Raw genomic sequence first — 26,342 nt, forward strand, 5'->3', positions numbered from 1 at the left:
CACTAATTGAAATAAAGAGCAATGTACAGGGAAACAACAGTAGAATGGATGAAGCCGAGAATTATATCAATGATTTGGAACATAAGGAATAAAAAAACAACCAACAGAACAAGGAGGAAAAATAATCCCCCCAAAATGAGATAGTATGAACAGCCTCTGGGACAACTTTAAGAGGTCCAACATTTGAATCATAGGGGGGCCAGAAGGAGAAGAGAAAGAGATCAAAGAATTGAAAATCTATATGAAAAAAAAATAGTGAAAGAAAATTTCCTTGATTTGGTGAAGGAAATAGATATGCAAGTCCAGGAAACACAGAGTTCCAATTATGATGGATACAAAGAGGACCACCCCAAGACACATCATTATTAAAAGGTCAACAGTTAAAGATAAAGAGAGACTCTTAAAAGTAAGAGAATAGAAGTCAGTTACCAGAATGTTGCCAGATGTCAGAGCCTGTTTTTTGAGAACCCCCTGCCAGGCTGCTATCTGCCTCACTCAACTGTCCTTTCTGTTTTGCCTTTGGGAATTAACACCTAACATTTTCTGAGATAACTCCCCTCCAGAAATTCATGTTACCATAATGCTAAATGAAGCTGTGAGCTAATGAAAGGGGACAGATTACAGAAAAATATATTGAGAAAGAGCTTTTTTTTAAAGATTTTATTTATTTATTTTTAGAGAGGAAAGGGAGGGAGGAAGAGAGAGAGAGAGAAACATCAATGTGCGGTTGCTGGGGGCTGTGGCCTGCAACCCAGGTATGTGCCCTGACTGGGAATCAAACCTGTGAGAAAGAGCTTTTTCAACAGAAAAGGAAGTCTGTACTCATCAGGGATGTATTCAAATGATCCCAGTTCTGTCACAGAGAGTATGCTTTGGTAAAAGATCTTGATTCGGGGCTGATGGAACTCAGCCAGCTGCCTCACTTCTCTGCTGCACTCTCCTTCTGGAAGTGACTCTGGTTTGCTGAGTTGAAGAATACATAAATTAGTGGCTGGAAAGCTCCCTTTCAGCTTCTCTCCTGCTAAATATGAGCAATGCTATGAGCTTATTTTGAATAAAAACACACAGGTAAGGAATGCTGCAATTAGTTGAATCCAGTTAACTAAAACCCTTTATTAATCAGCATTTTTCAACAATTAACATCTAAGTAGAAAAAAAGCAAATTACAAAATAATAATCAGAGAAGAAAACTTTTAAACTTTGCTCTAAGTTTGGTACACATTCAACCCAAACTCCCATATTTCTACAACTACTTTTCAATACTACCTAACTTTTGAGGGAGCTCTAATTGTGTGCCACATATTTGCAGTATGGGATTCAAGTGTCTAGGTTACCTTTAACACAGCAATCTTTTGAAGCAGATTTTATCATTCTATTCATTTTACAGATTGCCAAACCCAGCCATGGAGTTGTTAACTTGCTCAAGATCATACATCTAATAGATGGTGTTAAAGAAGCATAAATCCACAGAACTCAATGCTTTAATCAATATGTCATGTTGCCTCCTAATTATTGGTGTGTGATAAAATGGTAACTTGGAAGAATATAATTCAATAAATAACAGTAGGTAATTTATTATTTCCTGTGCTCTAGGCATTGCTGTGAGCATATTATAGCCGTTACCTTATTTAATCTTCACACTAATCTCTTAAAGTAGGTACAATTTTTATACCTATTTTTCAGATGAGAAAAGTGAGGCACATAGAGGTTAAATGAATTTTCTCCACCTCAAACATCATAGAGTGATGAAGCCAGACCTGAAACAAAAATGTATTACTCCAAAGTACATTCTGTTATTGCTACACATGCTGCCTTTTCTATTTTCCTCCTTCCTTCCCTTCTTCCTTCCTTCCTTCCTTCCTTCCTTCCTTCCTTCCTTCCTTCCTTCCTTCCTTCCTTCCTTCCTTCCTTCTTCCTTAGGGTTTGATACAGTGCATAAATGAAAACAAATCTAATGCATTTGAGGATGATTTTTTTTCAGTAAAGTTAATAAATCACTAAAAGTTGAATCAAAAAGTTCTGGTTGATTAACTTAATAACTATTTAAATAATCAGATGATTCAATTCGAGTTTTCTAGGTAACTGAATTTCCACTGGCTTAGGCTATCTGTTCAGAGAGAATTTGAGCCCATGGGATATTTTTATTTCATCTTCATTGGTAAGAAAGGCAGCAAAACATTCAAGATGCTCCCAGAAAAATTGTCCTTTGAAGTATTATGCTTTTATCAACATTGAAGATTTTCTCTTGAGTTACATTTATTAGAAATGAAAAATGTGCATAATTTAAATTTGATTAGAATTCTTTCATTTTAAATGCATTTCTTAATGATTTAATCAGACATTTTAAAAGTGTTCTCCAGATCTTGGTGTTACACAAATCTTAAATCATCACCACTTTTATTCCTTATAATATTGAATAGCCCAAACGCTTGTAATTAATGAACTGCTAAATTCAAACATATAGATATGATGTGGTTTTCAAGTGGGACAAATGGAAGATATTAACTTCAAAGGGATGATATTTTACCATATTTTCTTAATGGGAGGCATTCAGGAAATGTTTTTCAAATGAATAAATAATTTTTCTTACTATTTTTTGTTTTTGAAATGTCTTTACCTCAATAAACATTAAGATAATCTTAATTTTTGCTTTTATAAGTTCTTGTATTTATTATTTTATTTTTATATGATCCCTTATTCTGGGTCTTGATTTTTTTAAGCATATGTTTGTGTTTAGTTTATAAACTATTAATGCACTTCTCTTGACAATTGTAAGGCTTTCTGCCTAATGACCCATCCTTCCATTCATTGCTCTTCTCTGTTTAAAGCAATGACTTTTTAGTTCTACATGGCTCCTCCTGTCTTCTTCTGTATTAATATCTATTTTATCTTCCTTTCAGAACATGTTTCCACTTCCCATATGCCCAGCTGGCATTCTCTTTTAGGTAAGGATGCAACTAAAATATTACTTCCACCAGGAAGCCATTCCTTTTACTAGTGACATGATCTAGTGACATGGAAATTCAAATCCTCCAGGAAGTAACTCTTACCCAATATTCCTCTTATAACTCCTATACTCAAAGAAATCAAATTAAAACATCATCAAGGATAACAAAAGTACTATTTGATTTCATTTTCCAAAATTCTTATGTATAATATAATGCTAATGCCCCCCATCCAAAGATCACAAGGAACACTACTATAATTAAACAAATGTAGGTTTGTTGATTCATTACAATAAGAAAGAACACACATTATAGGAGACTATGGAGTGTTTCCAGAAGAAGATATTAGAATGGACATATTATATATTTATAAGGGTTAGGTGATTTGGAAGAGGGCTCAAGGCAGCATGACTGGTATTTGCCAAAGAGAGTGTAATTCTATGATTAATTGTGTTAATAATTATTACACCTGGAAGGTGAAAAGACCAGACTGAGACTAAACTGTGATCGGTAAAGAAGCAGGAATCACTCTTACTATTCTTGATAAAAGGATTTTTGGTTCATTTTATGTTTTAGACATTGGGGTTTTTTTGTATGTTTGTTTGTTTCATTTGTACCCAGTCATGATTATGGAGTGGTCTCATATCTCAATCTATCCCAGTCACAGAATGGTCTTATCTGATGCTGTTCTTCCAGACTGTAGTCAATAAGACAACCTTGAGCCCTCTGTGAGTGCCAGACCACCTTCTGGCAAGACCAACACCTTTTTGACAGCAGTCATCTGTCAAGATTGTTTTTTCTTTCTCAAAGCAATGTATATTAGTTACAATGGCCATATTACCAAAGCAATATACAGATTTAATATAATCACCATGAAAATCCCAATGGCATTAAAAAAATAGAACAAAAAATCATCAGATTTGTATGAAATTACAAAAAAAATAGCTAAAGCAATCCTGAGAGGGAGTGGGAAGAAAGCTGGAAGTAACACACTACCTGACTTGGAATTATACTACAAAAGCAACAATAATTGAAACAGCATGATATTAGCAGAAAAACAGACACACAGATGTATGGAGCAGAACTGAGAGTCCAGAAATAAAACCACATGTATGTGGGCAAATAATTTTCGACAAAGGAGCGAAAACACACAATGCAAGCCTCTTCAATAAATGGTGCTGGGAAAATGAGAAAGTCATATGCAAAAGAATGAACCTAGATTACATTTTGTCCCCATGTACAAAAATTAATTCAAAATTGATTAAATACCTAAATAGAAGAACTGAAACAATAATAATTTATTGTTATAGAAGGAAACATGGGTACTAATCTTATGGACCTCAGTCTTAGAGAACATTTTATGAATTTAACCCCAAAGGCAAGGGAAGTAAAGGCAAATATAAATTAATGAAATTATATCAAACTCAAAAGTTTCTGTACAGCAAAATGAACTACCAAAAAAGGTAACCAACTGGACAGGAGATGATATTTGCAAACAATGGCTCCAATGAGGGGTTAATACACAAAATACATAAAGACCTCATACAACTCAATACCAATGGCCAACAAATATATGAAAAGATGTTCAACCTAACTAGCTATTAGGAAAACACAAATGAAAACTACAGTGATGTAACCAAACACAGGTCTGGCTGCCCACCACTTTGAAAGCCAATACTCAAGAGACAGATGTGATGTAAAGGAAAATGGTTTCATTCAGAGTCCAGCAACCTGGAAGATGGGGGCCTCTCATCTCTAAGCCTATCTTAACATCTCAGTTCAGGCAGGTATTGTTATACAGTGGGAGAGGGGCAAGGAGAACAAAGAGATCAGGGAGAGAGGCTGTGGACATTCAGGCAGTATCCTTGCTTGTCCCTATATGGTTCTTTAACATCAGCATCCTGGAACTGGTCAGTGAGAGCTGAATTCCTGCAGTGGAGCAATCTATGTTACCCGAAGTTGTGGCCAAGGCTATTTCTTATATAAGCAGGAACTGGAACTGCTGGCACCTGCAATATGGTTACAAAGAAACTGTCAGTATGTGAGTTCATTTTATCAGTTTGTTAGTATATTTATTTTAATTCTATTTCATGTTAAGTCAGAGTAGAATAAAATTTTATTCCTTGTTACAATGAGACATCACCTCACATCTGTGAGGTGAATGGCCATTATCAACAAGACCAGTAATAAGTGCTGGAAAGGTTATGGAGAAAAAAGGAACCCTTATTCACTGTCAGTAGGAATGTAAACTGGTACAGCCACTATGGAAAACAGTGTGGTGGCTCATCAAAAAATTAAGACTAAAGTTATCATATGACCCAGAAATCCCTCTACTACCTGAAAAACTCAAAAAAACATTTATTTGCAAAGATATATGTACCCTTACTTTCATTACACCATGACTCATACTGGCCAAGACATGGAGCCAGCCAGTCTTCTTCTCCCAATAGAAGACTGGATAAAGAAGATGTGGTAACTATGGAATTCTACTCAGCCATGAGGACAGATGAAATACTGCCATTTACAACATGAATGGACCTTGAGAATACTATGTATGCTAAGTTAAGTAAGTCAGTCAGAAAAAGCTAAAAACTGTATGATTTCATTCATGCATGGGATATAAAACTGAAACCCATAAACACGGACAACAGTATAGTCATTACCAGAGAGCAGGGGTTGGGGGGTAGTAGCAAAGAGTAAAAGAGGCCAAATATATGGTGATGGAAGATGTTGGGTGGTGGGCACACAGTGCAATATACAGATCATGCATCATAAAAATATGCACTTGAAATTTACATGATCTTATTAGAGAATATCTGTCCAATAAATTTAATTAAAAATGTTTAAATATAATGTATATTTAGTTCATGAAATTTAAAAGACACAAAAAGTATTGAGAAGAAAACAAAGAGCTTCCTGGTAGTCATTTTTTCCCTGAATGGGAATACCAGGGAGAGGAAGAGAACAAAAGCATGCCATCTTGTGTGAGCTAGCCCTGCAGTGGTGCTTTAGCTCTCTGACAGCTCCGAGGCCTGGCAGCAAGAGGGCTGAAGAGAGAGCACCAGGTAACCCCCCAAAGCCAACTCAGCTGTGGTGGTAAAGATTGCAGTAACCAAGCTGCATCCAGAAGTATTCAAAGTAGCATTCAAAGTCGAGTGATTTGGAACGTACTCCACAGCAAAGATCTTACAATTGCTGGAACTGAGATTTTCATTCAGTACAGTTCTTACTGGGTACTAAATATATGTGTTAACTTATCTAAAACTTAACACAATCCTATAAGGTAGGCTTTATTGTTATCTTATTTTATAGGTGAGGAAACAGATATAGAGAGGTTTAAAAAACAACCTGTCCATAACCACAGAGCTAGGAAGTGGGAGACCTGGGATTTAAACTTAAGCTGTCTGGCTCGGGAGAATGCTACTAACAAATACCAACTAGTGTTATACTTACCTAATTGTTCCCACTTTAAGAATTAAAAGTTTTATTGTAGCTTTTAAAACAACTTATCTCTTCTTCTCTTTCTTTCTATCTCTGCTCTCTCTCTCTCTGTCTTTATATATATATATAAACATACATACATACATACAGGGTCTGGCACAAATAACATCCCTTTTTATTATAAAACCTTTTATTACAAAATCATAGGCATGTAATACTGTAACATAACAATATCACACTCAGATACACCATATGATATTTTAGGGGAAATATTCAAATTAAAACTATAGATTACTACACCCATATCATTACCCTACCAACCACACTCAAGCAGGCCTTGCTTCTGCTGGGCCCTGTGTGTGTACATGCACATATATGAAAGAACACATAAAATGGATTTTTAAATCTTTTTACAAAATAAATTGTCAAAATGATGGAATGCAAACTCTGGAATGCCCTTTTCTATGCATTAAAATATGTGTGAAATATACAACAACTCTGAAAATCATACATTGAGAATCTGTTGCTAAATTCCATTTTTTAAAAAAATTAGGGACAAAACAAAATCTTCTACCCTCCTGCTAAGTGTTAAGAGATGAGTGTCTGTTCAGATTCAGTTTGAGTTCCTCTTTTCCACGCAATAACCATTCTCTCTGTGTTTCAGCCTGCCTTGTTCCACACTGGGATGGTGGCATATCAAAAGATGTCACTTTCTGCTTAAGGGTATGAAGCTAGACCCTCCCTAACTGTACAACAATTCATAGAGTTCTAGGCAAAACCATCAAATGCACCTGACAAGAGCAGCTTGGAAAATTCTGTTGAATAACTTTCTTCCCCTATGTGTTTGTTAACCTATAGGTACCAGAAGCAAAAGCCTTGGCCATCCTTTATGAATGGAGCTTAATAACCACTGATTTATTCTAGATGGGAGTTAATTCAAAACAGTTATTTTACAAGTATACACTATTTATCACCTTTGAGTTAGACATCATGGGGCTTAGAAAATGTCTAAAAGTTTTATTATTTCTTAGATTGCAGCATGAGTGCTTTAGGGACCCATATATACTCTGCCAAATAACAACTTAGAGCACATTTTTAATTCCATATTCCATTCCCTATAGACATTTGTAATGCTGAACCAGTCAAATTAATGAATTACATGCTAATTTTGCAATTGTACGTCACTGATATATATCACCACCTCTGCCATAGAATCATTGAGTAACACTCAGCAGGTGTCCTTTTCAGTGAAATGAGGCAAACTGCTACTGTATTTTGCCATGTTTAATGCACACCCATGTTTTTGTGTGCATTAAACACAGAATTATTATCCCATTCTTATACCCATGGTATGTAATCATTATGCCCATGTATATTGCATGTCCTTATTTTTCCCTCAAAATTTTTGGCATGAAAGTGTGCATTAACATGGCAAAATGTCACAAAATCTTATGCTGAATAAAGGTTGTTGATAATCCCTGAAAAAATGTTTAAATATCTTTAAAACTGCACACAGATTATGGCCAATTCAGTATCATAAACGTTTATTAAGCACTAGTAACATGCCAAATAATTTGGAAACAAAAATGGCAAAGATAAGTGCCTGGCCTAGACAGGGAAGACCTTGCAGACTTACACAAAAGACAGGCCCACCAATGGATACCTTCAGCTGGGTGTATTAGTAAGCCCTATGATATGTGTTGGAACACAAAAGAGAGACTTCAAAGCAGGTGAGTTGTAATTAAAGAATGCAAGGACAAGCTGTTAGAAATGAGAATATTTTTGAGTGATATCTTTAAAAATCTAAGGAATCAGCCAGCTAAGGAAAAGGAACAATGGATAAATATCCTATATGATGCCAAACAAGTGAATAACAAAATATTGTTGCAGTATCAAGATTTTTGCTGCTGCACCGGTTCCATTGAATGGGACTTCACTTTTTCATTCATTTGGTTGGCATTGGGAAGTCATATAGCTTAAGAGCCCAACAGAAAGTCAAAATGCTCTTTTCTATCTGAGCCCAATAGTGATTTCCACAAACATGATTATTGAAAGCATAGCTAACCAAAGCAGAAATAACTCCTAAGATACAGTACAGAGCTTTCTCTGGAGCAGATCATAAAGAGTTTTGTTTTTAATCTTTATTTCTTATGTTTCTGATGCAGGTGACTCTCTATCAGGTCCTCTTATGGGTTTAACATGTTTAAGTGGAAAAGAAAACCCAACAGTACATCTTCTTGGGCAAGATGGAGATAATTCTGATTCAGATGATTAGAAAGAACTAGAACCCCACTGATGGTGTTTATTAGAGCAGTATATCAAAGAGGAACCCAGTAGGGAGTACCAATTAAGTCAGTTACAATTAGTTCTGATTGATTTGATTCTTGTTAAGACTATTTTCTTTGGAATTCTAGGTATTGAATAAATTGGGTTTGGGATCAAAATGGCAACTGTAATATTTGTATCAGAGTTACAGAAGAACAACCTTGCTTTGAAAAAAGTCATTTCAATTCAAGCCCTGTCATCAGAGCATTTTCCTGAAGCATTGTAAGGGGCAAGCACAGTGTGGAAGTTTACACTGGAAGTGCAGGACTTCAGAGAAATTTTGTTAAATGTGGGTTGAAACCAGTTCTCAGAGAAGATCCATCCTATTTTAGAAGTTATCTTTATTTGTCATAGAGAGATTACTTGAGGCTCTAATGGAGTTAATATCAGTTCTGAATAGTGTTCAGCTCACATAGGACTGAACTCTGTTTTACTGGTAACAAAAACATTACTTTTGAATTTTAGTTATTAAAAGTGGTATGTACTCTGGCTGACCTGTACCACCATAGTCAGAAGAACCCACAGGTTTTTTTTCTTTTTCACATGCCCCAATTTCAAAGAGCAGAACTTATTAAACTCTGGTTAAATAGGGTATGTTAGCAAGCTGCCATGTATGTTTTCCTTGTTATTACATAACCGTTCCATTTTCTTTCATTTAGAAATAAGTCTCCCCCAAAACATACCCAAAGTCTTTTGGAATATTCAATACATGCTCATAAGCACACACACCTTTATTTCTATTCATGTCTCCCTTTGAATTTTCTCCCAATTTCATTTCTGTCCAAACAATTTTCTCTCCTTTTTCTTTCATGAATTTTGCTAAAGAATATATTAGTTATCCAATAATGTCCCAGGTGAGATACATATTATATTATTCTAATATAGTCTGCAAATTACTAATATAGTAGAAAAGAATCATAATACAAATTTAGCAGTCATCTTTTGGAATATTAAATAAAATATATATTTTGGAAAATAGCTTAACCTGTTGTAACAGCTGCTAATCTCTGCTGAGAGAAAAAAAATCACAATTATAATCATTAAAAACACAACTAACTCCTCTTAATTTACAAATGTTTGTGTCTTTGTGTTATTCCCATCAGAATATTCTAGATTGCTGTCAGCCTATTTGAAAAAACCTTTTGGAGCTCTTTCTGATCCCTCAGGAAGAATCCACTGTATTTTCACAGTACACAGCATACATCTCTACATAGCAAGAATGCAATTCTTCCTTATATGTTAATTAACTCCTTACATATTTGTCTCTCACCATTTAGAAACTTGAATATAGTTATTCATATGTCAGTTTGAGGCCCCTAGTGAGGAATAAGGATTTGCATGGGAAAATCAAACAGTAGCAAAGAACAGTCAGGACTGGGGTACCAGAAAGTAATAAACTCGAACTAGTGCAGCTCATTGTTCAATGAGGCAACATACACTTGTATTTGGTCCATGCATCATCGTCTGAGATGATGGGTTACCTGTCTTTCGGGTGACTATCAGTATCTTGGCTTTAGGTGCATTGTTTGAATTGGGAAATGACTCCTGAGTAAGGGTGGGAAAATAATGAATACAACCTTGTTAGAAAAGCTAAGTGGAGAGTTAGGGCTTCTTTCAAGTGAATAGATGTTCCAAAAAGTGGTTCCAGCCTTAGAAAGGAAACCAAAGCGAAAAGTCAGAAACCAAGATAGAAAACACTGCAGAGGTTAGAAAACAGGCTGTGTATAGTTGAGAGACAAGAGTGATCCCAAATCCTAATTTTCTCTTGGTAGGAACCAAGTTCTATGAATTAATGATTTAAGTAGTTATCTATCTAGTTGGATGGAAGTGTATAGATAAGTCCTGTTTTAATAATCAAGAAAGGGGATTAAAAGTGTGTGTGTGTGTGTGTGTGTGTGTGTGTGTGTGTGTGTGTATGCCTGTGTACATAGGCATACTATTTCTTTTCATTTTGAATAAACCAGTAATTCTCCATCAAGTGCAATTTGTCCTTCAGAGAGCAGCGTTTGGCAATATATGAAAAACTTTTAAGTTGTCACAACTGTAGAGTATGCTACTGGCATAAGGGGTAGAGACCAAAAATGCTTCTAAACATCTAAAGGTGTACATGACAGCATCTAAAATTCGTGTTTATTAGAAGGTGTGAACTCTGTCTCAGAATTAACCTAGTAAAAATTACCTTTTAGACTGAAAGATGTTGGAAAAGATTTCTTGTTTACCTCTATGTTTAATACATTGAAAAATAAGCCCTAATGTGTAACAAACTCTAAATAAATATATATTGGGCTAAATTCAGCTAATGGAGTAAAGAAGATATGGTACATACAAGGGTGGCAAAAATAAGTTTACAGTTATTAGTATGCAAAGCAGTTTATTTTTGTATTATCATTTATTAATTATTATATTGTTTATTTGTATTGTATTACAACTGTAAACCTACCTTTTCCCACCCATGTATACACAACAGCATATTACTCAGCCATAAAAATTAGAATGAAATCTTACCATCTGCAGCATTAATGTTGTATTATGTTAAGTGAAATAAGTCAGAGAAAGAAAAATACTGTGTGATTTCACTTACATGTGGAAACTAAAAATCAAAATAAACAAGCAAAATGGAAACAAACTCATAAAAAAAAAGAGAACAAACTGATTATCCCCAGATTGGAGGGAGGTTAGGCAGGGGGGGGAAAGGTAAAAGGGATTCAGAAGTACAAATTAGAAGTTATAAAAATAGTCATGGGAATATAAAGTATAGTATAAGAATTATAGTCAATAATATTATAATAAGTATGTATGGTATAAGATGGGTATTAGATGTACTTGAGTGATCATTTCATAAGGTATATAAATATCTAATCACTATATTGTACAACTGAAATTAATATAATATTGTATGTCAATAGTAATTAGAAAATAAATCAATTTTATGAAGTATATAGTTCTTTTTGACACAATATAAGTATAAAGATGATTTAAGTATATTATTTTTACAATTAAAAATAATTAAAAGATACATTTTCCTGACCCCATCTAGAATCCAAAATTAGAATTGATTTAATTCAATGAGAGGTTAGTGGGCATCTTCCAGACATCTATCACTTTTCCAGATGTTCTGCAGGGCATAAAAGTAACAGAGAATGCATTCTCTGATCTTGAAGATAGAACCTATCTTGAGAAAGCCATTTAATTCCACAGAAAAACAGCACATGTGTGGGTGTCAAAATGAGTAACTTATTAGTGCAAAATGGGACAGAAAGAAAAATCAATATGTCTGGTATTGTCAGAGATAGCTTCTTGGAAAAGATGAGAATTGAGCTGACCCTTAATAGTCCAATGGATAGAATTTCAATTAAATGATCAACAATGAGGAGAAGGTGTTATAAGGCAGAGAAAATGGAATGAACAAAAGTAAGAATTTAAGACTAACCATGGCAGGTTCATGGGGACAGAGAAGATTATCCTAGCTGAAGCAGGTAAGGGATCTGAACTTGTAGAAAGTATCCATTATAGTGAGAATCAAATGAGTGACTATTAGTAGTAATACCTTGTAAAATAACTAAATTTATGAATGAGATAAAATATGCCATCTCCAAAGTTTAGAAATTGTGTCTTTATCATTCTTAAAGTGACTACTTAACCTAATATAGTTTAGCACATCTTCCCACACACACAGACCTGTGTACTATATAAAGTAACACTCTGGCCTACATAGTGTACCTAATATTCCATAAAAGTGACCATTAGCAAAGGCAAGCCAAATTTAGCTATAGCCCCAAGTAGCCTTTTCCCCCTTGTGGCTACAAAGATAGCAAGAGTCCTCATTTCAGAAGAGATGTGCCCTAATTAAAGAATCATTTTAATTACCTTACTAATATCCTAATGTTACAATTCAACAAGGGAATAAGAGAACAAGTATCCTGTTCGGTCAAGGAGTCTTGCAGAATATATACATTAACAATCCATATTAAGAATCATTTGACTTAATTCAGTGTACATATATGTTGGGGTAATAATTAAATGTAAGAAGAAAGAGATCATTGTCTGTAAAAAGAAAACAAAACAAAATACCTTACCTTATCTAAGTGCAATTTTTTAAAACTCATTCTATTTGTTAGGTTGAAGGATCATTCCTGACTGGAGACCCAGAAGAGAGAACTTTGGAGAATAAACAGGCTTTATTTTGAAATAAGAACTCTAATACAATAACAATTAACAGTTAATAACTCCCAGAATAGGTGGACCAATGTGTCTTTAAAGTTAAAGATCAGAATTATATACATTTAAACCTGTAAATTCCATAGTCTAACTCTAAAGCAACAATTCTTAGATCCCCTTAGAAGTTTGAGTAGGCGTTAACTCACCCACAAAATTAAATTGGTTAGGAGTAGGTTCTCCTGAATATAACAGCCTTACTTACCGTGCCTTAGTCAAGTGGAGATTTGATTTTCTTTAAAGATAATTCAAGAGGAAGGTAGGCCAAGGCTCTTGTGGTGGCTGCATAATGTCATTTAAGGCAAAGCTCCTTCTGGTTTTCTAATAAGCATCCTTAAATGACTCCCAGTTACATCACATTGTCCAGAAATATGTCACACCTAGTTGAATGGTAGGCTGAGAAATGAAGGCTTTAATTGTGTACAATGTAGTCCCAAATAAAAGTGATAAGAAGGGAAAATAATTATGTAGGCCAATTAGAAAACTCTATTAACAACACAAAATCAGTGATGATAATAAGATCTCAGCCATGATATATTTGTTAAAGCACTACTAAGTAAGTTAGATGTGTTATACAGAACTCCATGATCTAAGTGCCACACAAAATTCATTTTCTGAGTTTTTCTTTTCATTTCCTCAGTGAAACTTCGGATATTTATTAAACAATGATGCTTTTCTATCTTATTCTGGTTGAGATGTTAGCATTTCAAGCTCCCAGAGGTCATCATGAATGTAGGCTACCTTCAGAGTTTTATAATTAAGACATGATTCTATATTCTTTTCAAACATTCCGAACTTTACTGGCCTCAACCCTTGATCTGTTTTAATACAGAAATGGTCCTTTTGGAACTGTTTAAAAATATTTTATTACTTATGCTGTTGCAATTGTCCCACTTTTTCCCATTTGCCCTCTTCCATCCAACCTGCCCTTCACTTCCATAGTCAGTTCACACACCACTGTCCATGCCCAGGGGTCCTTCATATATGTTCTTTGACTGATCCCTCACCCTCCTTCAGTCAGTGCGCACCTCCTCCCACCCATCTTAGAATGGTTGGTCTGTTCCATGATTTTATGCCTCTGATTCTATTTTGTGCACTAGTTTAGTTTGTTCATTAGACTCCCCATAATATGTGAGATCATGTGGAATTTGTCTTTCACTGACAGGCTTATTGCACTTAGCATAATAGTTTCCAGTTCCACCCATACTGTCACAAAAGGTAGGAATTCCTTCTATTTTTTCTGCTGCATAGCATTCCATTGTATAAATGTAGGACAGTTTTTTTTTTTAATTCACTCATCTAGTGATGGGCACTTAGGCTGTTTACAGCACTTAGGCTGTAAATAGCACTGCTGTGAACATAGGGGTGCACAAATGGTTTGAACTGGTGTTCCAGGATTCTTAGGGTATATTTTCAGGAGTGGAACTGCTGGGTCAAAACACATTTTAGGAGGAATTCCAGACTGTTTTCCACAGTGTCTGCACCATTCTGCATTTCTACCAACAGTGTACTAGATTTATTGATGATTTATTGTTGATAGCCATGTTGGCAGGTGTGAGGTGATATCTGATTGTGGTTTTACTTTGCATCTCTCTAATTGCTAGTGATGTCAAGCATCCTTTCATATGTCTATGGTCCCTCTGTATGTCCTCCCTAGAGAAGTGTTTATTCAGGTCCTGTGCCCATTTTTCAAGTTGAACTGTTTGTCTTTCTGTATACCCTTTTTATGTATTTTAGAGATTAAACCCTTGTCCTATGTATCATTGGAAAATATGTTCTCCCATACAATCAGTCCCCTTTTTATTTTCATGATGGTTTCTTCAGCTGTGCAGAAGCTTTTGAATTTGAGGTAGTCCCATTTGTTTATATTTTCCTTTATTTGCCTTGCCCTTGGAGATATGTCAGCAAAAATATTGCTATGTGAGATATCTGAAATTTTACTGTTTTCCTTTATGATTTTTATGATATATAGTGTAAGTTGGTGGTCTAGTTTCATTTTTTTTTTGCATGTACCAGTTCAGCTTTCCCATCACCATTTATTGAAGGGAGTGTCTTTACTCCATTATATGCTTTTGCTTCCTTTGTCAAATATTAATTGACCATACATAAAGACATGGGTTTATTTCTGGGCTCTCTGTTGTGTTCTGTTGATCTATTTGTCTGTTCTTATGATAGTATCAGGATGTTTTGATTACTGTGGCCTAATAGTATAGTTTGATATCAAGTATTGTGATCCCTCCAATGTTCTTCATTTTCAAGATTGCTGAGGGTATTTGGGGTCATTTTTGGTACCATATAAATTTTTGGAATACTTTCTTTAGATTTGTGAGATATGCCATTGGTATAGGAATTTCATTGAATCTATAGATTGCTTTGGGTGGTATGGATAGTTTAATGATATTAATTCTTCCAATCCAAGAACATGGTATATGCTTCCACTGATTTGTATTTTCCTCAATTTCTTTCTTCAGCATCTTATAGTTTTTTGAGCACAGACCTTTTACCAACTTCATTAAATTTATTCCTAGCACTATCTTTTTGTTTTTGCAATAGTAAATGGGATTGTTTTCTTACTTTCTATTTCTAATAGTTCATTATTTGTGCATGAAAAGGCAATGAATTTCTGAATATTGACTTTATATCTCACTACTTTGCTGAATTCACTTATTTGGCTGAGTGTGGGATTTTTTTGGTGAAGACTATAAGGTTTTCTGTGTTCAATATCATGTCATCTGTAAATAATAACGGTTTTACTTTGTCATTTCCAATTTGAATGCTTCTTGTTTTCTTCTTCTTGTCTGATCACTGAGGCTAGGACTTCCAGTACTATGCTGAATAAGAGTGTGACAACAGACATCCCTGTCTTATTCTTGATTTTAAGGGAAATGTTTTTAGTTTTTGCCCAATGAGTATGATGTTGGCAGGAAGTTTTTCATGTTCGGCCTTTATTATATTGAGGTATGTTCTCTCTATTTCCACTGAGTGTTTTTTATCATAAATGGGTTCTGGGTTTTAGCAAATGCTTTTTCTGCACCTATTAATATTATCATGTGACTTTTGTCTTTCATTTTGTTTATATGATGTATCACATTTATTGATTTTTGAGTATTGTACCACCCATGCATCCCTGGGATGAATCCCACTTGATCATAGTGTATGATCTTTATAATGTATTGCTGGATCCAGTTTGAGAATGTTACCATCTATGCTTATCAGAGATATTGACCTATAATTTTCTTTATTTGTTGTGTTTCAGAACTGGTTTTGTAATTAGGATAATAGTGACCTAATAAAAAGAGTTTGTAAGTCTCCCTGCTCTTGAATTTTTTGGAATAGTTAGAGGATAGGTATTAGTTCTTCTTTATTTAAAAAAAAAGATGTTATTTATTTATTTTTAGAGAGAGGGGAAGGGAAGGTGAAAGAGAGCAAGAGGAACATCAGTGTGTGGTTGCCTCCAGTGCACCTCCTACTGGGGACCTGGCCCACAACCCAGGCATGTGCCCTGACTGAGAATTGAACCAGCAACCCTTTGGTTTGCAGACCTGTGCTACATCCACTGAGCTACACCAGCCAGGGCATTTCTTTAAATGTTTGGTAAAATTCACCTGCAAAGCCATCTGGTCCAGGGCTTTTGTATGCTAGGAGTTTTTTTATTACTGCTTCAATTTCACTGTTGTTATTGGTCTATTCAGGTTTTCAGATTCTTCCTGATTCAGTTTTGGAAGGTTGTATGTTTCTAGAAATGTATCCATTTTGCCCAGGTTGTCCAATTTCTTGGCATATACTGTATTTTTTGAACTATAAGATGCACTCCCCCCAAATTTGGGAGGAATAATAGTTGTTAATGCTGCTGTTGAGTTCTGTTTACATTTACATTGGTGAAATATTATGTTATTTATATTATTAAATATTTTACCACATTTTTTCCTACAATTTTTTCCATATTTTCCTCCTCTAAAATCTAGGTGCATCTTATGGTCCAAAAATATGGGGTAATTCTTCTTAGTAATTTCTTACAATCCTTTGTATTCCTGTGGTATCAGTTCCTACTTCTCCTCTTTCATTTCTGATGTTACTTATTTGGGTTCTCTTTCTTTTTTTCTTGATGCATCTAGTTAAAGATTTGTCATTTTTGTTCATCTTTTCAGTGAACCATCTCTTGGATTCGCTGAGTTTTTTAAATTTTTTTTTTTTGGTCTCTATGTCATTTACTTCTGCTCTGTTATTGATTAATTCTTTCCTTCTACTCACTCTGTGCTTTGCTGTTGTTGTTGTTTTTCTAGTTCTTTCAAGTGTAGGGTTAGGTTGTTTATTTGAGATTTTTCTATCTTCCTTAGATAAGGAAAGATAGTAATGATATGAACTTCCATCTCAGGGCTGCTTTCACTGTGCCCCATAGGTTTTGGGTTGTTGTGTGTACATTTTCACTGGTTTCTAGCTACTTTTTGATTTCTTCCTTGATCTCATTGTTAACACATTTATTATTTTATAACATATTAGTTAGCTTCCATGTATGAATATTTTTGAGTTTTTTTTAAGTTGGATTTCTAGTTTCAAGCCATCATGATTTTAAAAAGTGCTTGATATGACTTCAGTTTTCTTTTATTTGCTAAGGCTTATTTTGTGTCCTACCATATGGTCTATTTTTGAGAATGTGCATTTGAGAAGAATGTATATTCTGCTTCTTTGGGATGAAATGCTCTACAAATATCAATTAAATCCATTTTTTCTAGTGTGTCATTTAATGCTGCTATATCCTTGTTGATTTTTTGTTTGGAAAATCTGTCCAGTGGGATGTTAAAATACATGACTTTATATATGGAGAGAGACTACAATGACTTTATTTTTGTTGAATTCTTTCTTTAAGTCCTCCAAGATTTTCTTTATATGTTTAGGTATGCTCTATTGGTTGCATATATGTTTACAAGGGTTATATCCTCTTGTGGGACTGACCCTTTACATATTATGTCATGACCTTCTTTGTTTCCTGATATGGTCTTTATTTTGAAGTTTATTTTGTCAGAAGTATTGCTATGCCAGCTTTCCTTTGGTCTCCATTTACTTGGAATATTCTTTTCCATTCCCTCATTTTCAGTCTGTGTAAATTTTTTATTCTGAGGTGGCTTTCTTACAGGCAGCATATATAGAGGTCATCTTTTTTTATACATTCAGCCACCCTATGTCTTTTGATTGGAGCATTCCATCCATTTACATGTAAGGTTATTATTGATAGGTGCTTATTCATTGCAATTTTTTCCCTTTGTACCTGTGTTTCTCTCTCCATATATATTTCTTTTTTTTCTTCTTAAAGTAGTCCCTTTAGCATCTCTTGCAATACTGGTTTTGTGGAGATGTACAGCCTTGGCATTTTTTTTTGTCTTTGAAGCTCTTTATTTCACCTCCCATTTTAAAATGAGAGCCTTACTGTATAGAATAGTCTTGATTACAAATACTTGCTTTTCTTTACTTGGACTATCTCATGTCAGTCCCTTCTGGCCTGTATTATTTCTGTTGAGAAATCAGTTGGACACCTTATTGGACCTCCCTTTTAGGCAAGAAACTGTTTCTCTCTCACTTATCTTTAAGATTCCTTAATCTTACCTTTAATATTCACTCTTTATTTTTTCACTTTGCTATTATGTGATGTGTCTTGATGTGGGCCTCTTTCGGTTCATCTTGATTGGGATTCTCCATGCTTCCTGAACTTGCATGACTCTCCCTCACCAAATCAAGGAAGTTTTCTGCCATTATTTCTTTAAACAGGCTTTCTAACACTTCTTCCCTTTCTTCTTCTGGTATCCCTGTGGTACAAATATTGTTCCATTCTATGTTGTCCCAAAGCTCTCTTACACTAGCCTCATACTTTTTAAGTCTTTCTTCATTTTGTTGTTCTGACTGAATGTATTTTTCCATTGTGTCGTCCAAATTGTTGACTTGATCCTCTACTTCATCTAGCCTGATTTTAATTCCTTCTAGTATATTCTTTATTTCAGATATTGTATTCTTCACTTCCAACTGGCTCTTATTTACAGTTTCTATGTCTTTTTTTTCATGTTGATGTAGTTCTCATTAAATTACTAGAGCATCCTTATAACTATTACTTTGAAGTCCCTGTGTGATGATTTGCTTGCCTCAACTTCATTTAGCTCTTTTTCTGGGGATTTCTCCTTTTGTTTCATTTGAAGGTTGTTTCTTTATCTCCCCATTTTACCTGTCTTGATTTCCTCTCTTGTGGTGTGGAAGGAATTCTGTGGTATCTGATCTGGATGCTCTGGGAATGCCCTTTATGTGGATTATGTGCTATCTCCTACTGTATTTGGGTCCTGAATGCTGTTGCCTGTTTGTTGTTGGAATCTCTCCTCTAGCTGTCTGACTGAGAGGCTTAACCTCCACCATGTCTTGTACACTGTTGTACAGGTGTTAATAAGACAAAGCATGCCCTGGCTGGCATAGCTCAGTGGATTGAGCGCGGGCTGGGAATGAAAGTGTCCTAGGTTCCATTCCCAGCCAGGGTACATTCCTGGGTTGCAGGCCATAACCCCCAGCAACCGCACATTGATGTTTCTCTCTCTCTCTCTCTATCTCCCTCCCTTCCCTCTCTAAAAAATAAATAAATAAAATATTTTTTAAAAAGACAAAGCAGAACAACACAAAAATGTAACCAAAACAAGCACCCCCCAACAACAACAATATCAGTGACAAAAGATCGAAAAATAGTAACAGTGGAAGAAGAAATGGAATATTAGGGAAAGGGGGAAATAAAGGATAAGAGAAGACCAAGTGACAGAAAAGTGATTATGGGAAGAGAAAAGGAAGGGAACTAATATGAATAGTAAATTGAAAGAGGGAAACAGGAAAAAATGGACAAAGAAAGAGAAAGAATGCCCTGGCTGGTGTAGCTCAGTGGATTGAATGCGGGCTGTGAAGCAAAGGGTCACCAGTTAAATTCCCAGTCAGGGCACATGCCTGGGTTATAGGTTAAGTCCCCAGTGGGGTCCACATGAGAGGAAATCATACACTGATGTTTTTCTCCCTCTCTTACTCCCTCCCTTCCCCTCTCTCTAAATAAATAAATAAAATCTTAAAAAAAAAGAAAGAGAAAGAATGACAAAATAAGGAAATGAGAAAAGAAGGAAACAATGGTGTAATCAAAGGTAAGAGTAAAATAAGAGTTGTGAAAGAAAAATAGAGCGGCCCTGGCTGGCATAGCTCAGTGGATTGAGTGCGGGCTGGGAACCAAAGTGTCCCAGGTTCGATTCCCAGCCAGGGTACATTCCTGGGTTGCAGGCCAGAACCCCCAGCAACCACACATTGATGTTTCTCTCTCTCTCTCTCTTTCTATCTCCCTTCCTTCCCTCTCTAAAAATAAAAAGAATAAAATCTTTAAAAAAAAAGAAAAATAGAGCAACAAAAATAGAAGAAAAAAATAAAATAGAAAAAATAATATGGCTATGAAAAAGAAAAAGTAATGCAAATAATGAAAAAGAACACAGTGGAGTTCATCTCAGCAGAGTTTAGTGCTTGCCTGCTGGGTTCTGCCTTTGGATATGGCTCTGATTTTGTGTGAGCCAATATCAGGTATTGTTCATGCCTAGTGTTCGACCACTTGTTTGAAGGTAAAAGCATTCCACAATTTGTGGCTGATTCCTCTGGTCTTGGTTGATACAGGATGGGCTAAGCTGCTCTGAAAAGCTGGGTTTTATCATCATTGGTTCCAGCGATGTGTCAACAAAGTACCCAAGTCATGGCAGGATCTGCCTTTGCCCTTCTCTGCCTGCCAGCCTACTGTCAGTCTTAGATTCCATTTTCCAGGCTTTCTTATACTAGTTCATTTTTGTACATTTATGCCATATTCTTGTCTAATGGATTTCTTGAAGGATATATCTTCTATCCATTCATAGAAAGGGTTTGTGTGTTATATTGCCATAGCTACCAGGGCAAGACTAATGGTCTATGAAGATTTCCACTCAGTCAGACAGTTATCAATTGATGCATCAAGGATAGTGTTTGACAGAGCTAATTCAGGCAAGTGAAAAAAAGATAAATTGCAGGTATGGTATAACTTTATGATTTCTGATGTTGCTAATAAAGAAGCAAGTGATGGTATTTTAAGAGCTGTCAATTCCTTAAATAAAACATGTCAGTATCTCACAGTTTCTGGTATGTAGTAGGTACTTAAGTAGGTTGAATAAAATTTTTGTCCATTTACCATTATCAAAATGTGCACAGACATTGGTAATAAAAAGAAGCATTCTCTATCCACTTTAATGAGGGAGTCAAACATTTAGTCAGCATACATCATTGTGAATAAAGACTCTGTGATAAGCCCAAAGGAAATGCTTGCTGTGATCTCTTTTTTTTATTTCTTTATTTTTTTTTAATTTTATTTTAATCATTGTTTGATCTTTTGTTCTGAAGGTCTTGTCCCATCTTTTATTTGACCTGGAAGAATTTGTTTTGGACTCATATCCAATATTAACAAATCAAATCTATAAGAATTTGTTTCTAAGCCATTTGGCCACCAAGCTGATTATTAACATTGTAAAGTCAATTCAAAGCCATTTTTAAGTGTTTAAAATCATCTTACAATTTCCTAAATCAGCATGGAAATCAGCTTGAAATGAAGGTTAGGGATTATGAGTCAATACATCAGTTGGTCAAGCACTGAATTGGTGTTGGAGGCATTTGAAGATGCACAGGTAATATCCCTGCCCTTGATGATTTATAATCCATTTAAGGAGGCGATGTATATGCAGATAACAATCATATTATATTACAACTTGTCAAATTAATAGACCAGACAATAAGTGTTTTATTTTTCCCAACACTTACAATAAATTGGACTTTCCTAAAATGGAAACATGGAGCAACCAAATAAAATTTGTTATATAACCAAATTTTAAGACCCTGACAGAAGGTCTAGAGTAGAAAGTACTGTTTAGCATAGATAATCTATCAGGAATTCACTTGAATCACAGGAGGAAATAAAAACAATTATTTTTTTTTCTTTTTTCTTAAATTAGGTCATGGAACTAAAGGAGTATTTGAGCTTCTGTCTGGATGGCGGAGAACCAGAGAAAATTTGCCCTTCAAAGACAGGGTAGCAGATGCCTATTCTGATGTGATGGTCACCTATACCATGACCAGCTCCCTGTACCTCATTACCTTTGGCATGGGTGCCAGCCCATTCACAAACATAGAGGCTGTAAAAGTCTTCTGTCAGAACATGTGTGTTTCCATTCTGTTAAACTACTTCTACATTTTTTCTTTCTTTGGCTCCTGTCTGGTCTTTGCTGGCCAGCTAGAGCAAAACCGTTACCACAGCATCTTTTGCTGTAAAATCCCTTCTGCAGAATACCTGGACCGCAAACCTGTGTGGTTCCAGACAGTGATGAACGATGGGCATCAACAGACATCCCATCATGAGACGAACCCTTACCAGCACCACTTTATTCAGCACTTCCTCCGTGAACATTACAATGAGTGGATTACCAATATCTATGTGAAGCCATTTGTTGTCATCCTCTATCTCATTTATGCCTCCTTCTCTTTCATGGGATGCCTGCAGATCAGTGACAGAGCCGACATCATCAATTTGCTAGCCAGTGATTCCCCAAGTGTTTCCTATGCCATGGTTCAGCAGAAATATTTCAGCAACTATAGCCCCGTGATAGGATTCTATGTCTATGAGCCTCTCGAGTACTGGAACAGCAGTGTCCAGGAGGATCTACGGAGACTCTGTAGTGGGTTCACTGCAGTGTCCTGGGTGGAGCAGTATTACCAGTTCCTGAAAGTCAGCAACATCAGTGCCAATAACAAGAGTGACTTTATCAGTGTCCTACAGAGTTCCTTTTTAAAAAAGCCAGAATTCCAGCACTTTCGAAACGACATCATCTTCTCCAAGGCAGGGGATGAGAATAACATCATTGCATCTCGCTTGTATCTGGTAGCAAGGACTAGCAGAGACAAGCAGAAGGAAGTGATAGAAGTGTTGGAAAAGCTGAGACCCCTGTCCCTCTCAAAGAGTATCCGATTCATCGTGTTCAACCCCTCCTTTGTGTTCATGGACCATTACGGCTTGTCTGTCACAGTGCCTGTTCTGATTGCAGGCTTTGGTGTTCTTCTGGTGTTAATCCTTACTTTTTTCCTAGTGATCCACCCTTTGGGAAATTTCTGGCTAATTCTTAGTGTCACCTCAATTGAGCTGGGCGTTCTGGGCTTAATGACATTATGGAACGTCGACATGGATTGCATTTCTATCTTGTGCCTTATCTACACTTTAAATTTTGCCATTGACCACTGTGCACCACTGCTTTACACATTTGTATTAGCAACCGAGCACACCCGAACGCAATGTATAAAAAGCTCTCTGCAAGAGCATGGGACAGCCATTTTGCAAAATATTACTTCTTTTCTTATTGGGTTGGTCCCCCTCCTATTTGTGCCTTCGAACCTGACCTTCACACTGTTCAAATGCTTGCTGCTCACCGGGGGTTGCACACTTCTGCACTGTTTTGTTATCTTACCTGTGTTCCTAACCTTTTTCCCCCCTTCCAAAAAGCACCACAAGAAAAAGAAACGTGCCAAACGAAAGGAGAGAGAGGAAATTGAATGCATAGAAATTCAAGAGAACCCTGATCACGTCACCACAGTCTGATGGATGTAAACTAATGGATTATTTTTCTTTTCCAGTATTGCACAACGATGCAGGGCGAGTAAAGCTCAGACCTCAGCTGCTTGGGCTGGCCAGGGGTAACAAGGCAAGTCAGATCAAGAGTGAATTATTCATTACACATCAAAGTGTCCACTTCTTGGAGGGAAGAGAGAATCAAAGAAGGGGGAAAAGTTCTTTGCAACCTTTTCTCCACTAAAGATAAGTTTCTGAATATGATCTAAGAGCTCTTTCATGGAATGGATGAATCAATGAAGTATTAGAAGGCCAAAAAACACAACTTCTTTCAGAAATAAAATGCTTAGGAGAGATGGAAAATGAGGAAAGGGGGCCTCTAAATAGGGAAAAAAAACAGAAAATGTCAAAAATTGCCATGATACTTTTCATATTTGTTTTTTGAACGAGTTCGTCAAAAGAAACCTATGCACTTGGGAAGTACATGTTTAATCCGGTCTGAACCAAAGGTCTTCCCAATCCATTTTGTGTGTGTGTGTGGTATGTGTAGATTTGTCTTTATTGTGCATTGATATTCTTGTGGAGGGAGATGACCATTTGCAGATAGGCTGGCCTTTCTCTAGGAAGTCAAATCAGCCTTAGCCAAATACAGGAGCATTCATGGTTGCTCCAAATCAACTCAAGTGTTTTAGCAGCAAGATTATTATTCAACTACGTTAAACAAAATAAACAGAGATGTTAATCTATTAGAGTCTACATATCATGTTGTCAATCTTTGAGATTCTTACTTTGGATGACTTGGCAAAAAACACAAGAGGCATTTGAAGTAAATACCACATGAACAAGGTTTAAAATCTCATGTTAGAGCTAAATAGTTGATATGGCTTTTTATTGGCTTTTAATGGTTTTCTGTATTTGAGGAGGCTGATTTGGTTACATTCAGAGAGCTCACCCACTGCAAATGAGCACTTTACACATATTGTCTATACATATGTGTATAAGGGTGCACAAGTGTGTGTCTTTGTGTGTGTGTGTGTGTTTGTGTGAGCTCATGTATTCAATAGTTATAGTGTTCTCACTTCAGATGGTGAAAATATATTGCTGTGGAATATAGATAATTACCATAGAAAAAAAGGAGACATAACTAAGAAACTTGCGGAATGAAATAGAGTAAATGGACCATTGTCACTCATCATACACCATCAACTGGTTCTCAGTGTAAAAAAAAATATTCTAATCCTATAAAGTCTATTGTGTTCCTTGCATTGATATTTGAAACTTTAACCCAGGCCACAATCACTACCATAGTGGTCACTATAACTACTGCAATATCATTTTGTAGCTTCTTATTGTAACATTGTTCTTGTAACCTGAACAGTGCTCCTCGGTTGGCCCACCTACTAGGGTGATAGTAGCTCTCCACAGGTGGAATATTAGTTGTAACTGCTACTGAATTCTCTCTCAAAAAAGTGCTGTGGTAAATGTTTTCATTGAGCTCAAGTTAAAACCTGCTCCCCAGCAGACAGACTCAGTCTGTTGGGTGCTTACTTGGATTAGTGCTCTGCTTCCTGTTATGGAAAATTACTAGAAAATGCCTTTTCCTATGCCAAGTAGTAGAATAAGTTAATTTTCAGGTAGGACTGAACAAATGTTAAATGGTTATAAAATCTGTCACTAAGCTTTTTTACCTGGAAAAGAGTTACTGTTCCCTACCAACTTTGGTTGTATATTTTAATTGAACTTAAAATATTAAAATATAAAAACAAAAAAAAAGCCACTCTCCTGACTCAGTTAAGTTTAGAAAAGAATTTTGGTAGATGTAGGCTTTGGAAATGAAGTTTATAGATTAATACAGCAACAAAACAATTGTACCTTTTACAAATAGACTTTACCACAATATTAAGGGAGAAGAGAACTGTCTCTGAAATTAAAATATATATATATATATTTAACTAAATTTTATTTTATTAAGTAGCATTTGTTTTGTCCTACCTTGATGTAATTGAGTTCCTGTTGAAATTATCTATGTCTTAACAGTTATGTTAATCTGGGCACAATATCAATAGACTGAATATGGAAAATAATTGCCATAAGCATAGGGTTATTGTTCTTACATTATTTGTAAAGTTGTGTCACAAATAACCCTAGCCTTTTACCTCCTGAACTGCTCTGCTATGATGAACTAGTGTTTGGCACTGATATACATGAAAGCCATGGTATCATATCTGAAGTAGAAGTTTCTGAGGACTTGGGGTTATTCTTTTTGGGGGGGAATTCTTAATCTGGTCATCATTTGTGAAGATTTGTTTTACATCCTTTCAAAAGATAAGAGGTAATCACTTGAGAAATTCCACTTTTTTTCACTTCACTTTTTTCTAAGGCATGCCAGATTCCCAAGGATTTACCAATTTTTAAAAAGCTTGCCTATTTAGGTCATTTTTTCTTAATTACCTTGCTCAATTTCACATGCGAAGAAGGTTGGCAGGCTGATTTAGAAAGGAAGAGTCAAGCATGCCCATTGCTGAATGCATATAGGGATAGTGGTATATATTATCAAGCCACTGGGGCAGTTCTAATACTATTGCTTCACATACAGTGTCTATTTGGAAGGGGAAAAACACTTTTGGGGGGTTATATCTTAAAGGATTAAAGTAACTAGGATAAATATGAATTTCTCATTGCTTAAGTGACTAGAAGTATGGAATTTTGGAAAGGACATTATTTTTTCCAGGATGTCATGGTACTCTACAGTGAACTATAGCAGTAATTTATTGAAATGGAAGTACTTG

At 35.7% G+C, this 26,342-nt stretch overlaps 1 protein-coding gene across 1 annotated transcript in view; it reads left to right on the plus strand.

Moving 5' to 3' along the window:
• Positions 1-23,583, plus strand: part of PTCHD4 (patched domain containing 4) — a 185,109-nt gene extending 161,526 nt beyond the window's left edge. Inside the window, exon 3 of the mRNA XM_045844176.1 lies at positions 21,950-23,583. Coding sequence (XP_045700132.1) covers positions 21,950-23,583 — 1,634 coding nt within the window. The remainder of the gene's footprint in view (positions 1-21,949) is intronic.
• The last annotated feature ends 2,759 nt before the right edge of the window (positions 23,584-26,342 follow it).

The sequence above is a fragment of the Phyllostomus hastatus genome, unplaced genomic scaffold, assembly GCF_019186645.2.
Source record: "Phyllostomus hastatus isolate PE091 unplaced genomic scaffold, TTU_PhHast_1.1 phas_contig_40, whole genome shotgun sequence".
Taxonomy (NCBI): domain Eukaryota; kingdom Metazoa; phylum Chordata; class Mammalia; order Chiroptera; family Phyllostomidae; genus Phyllostomus; species Phyllostomus hastatus.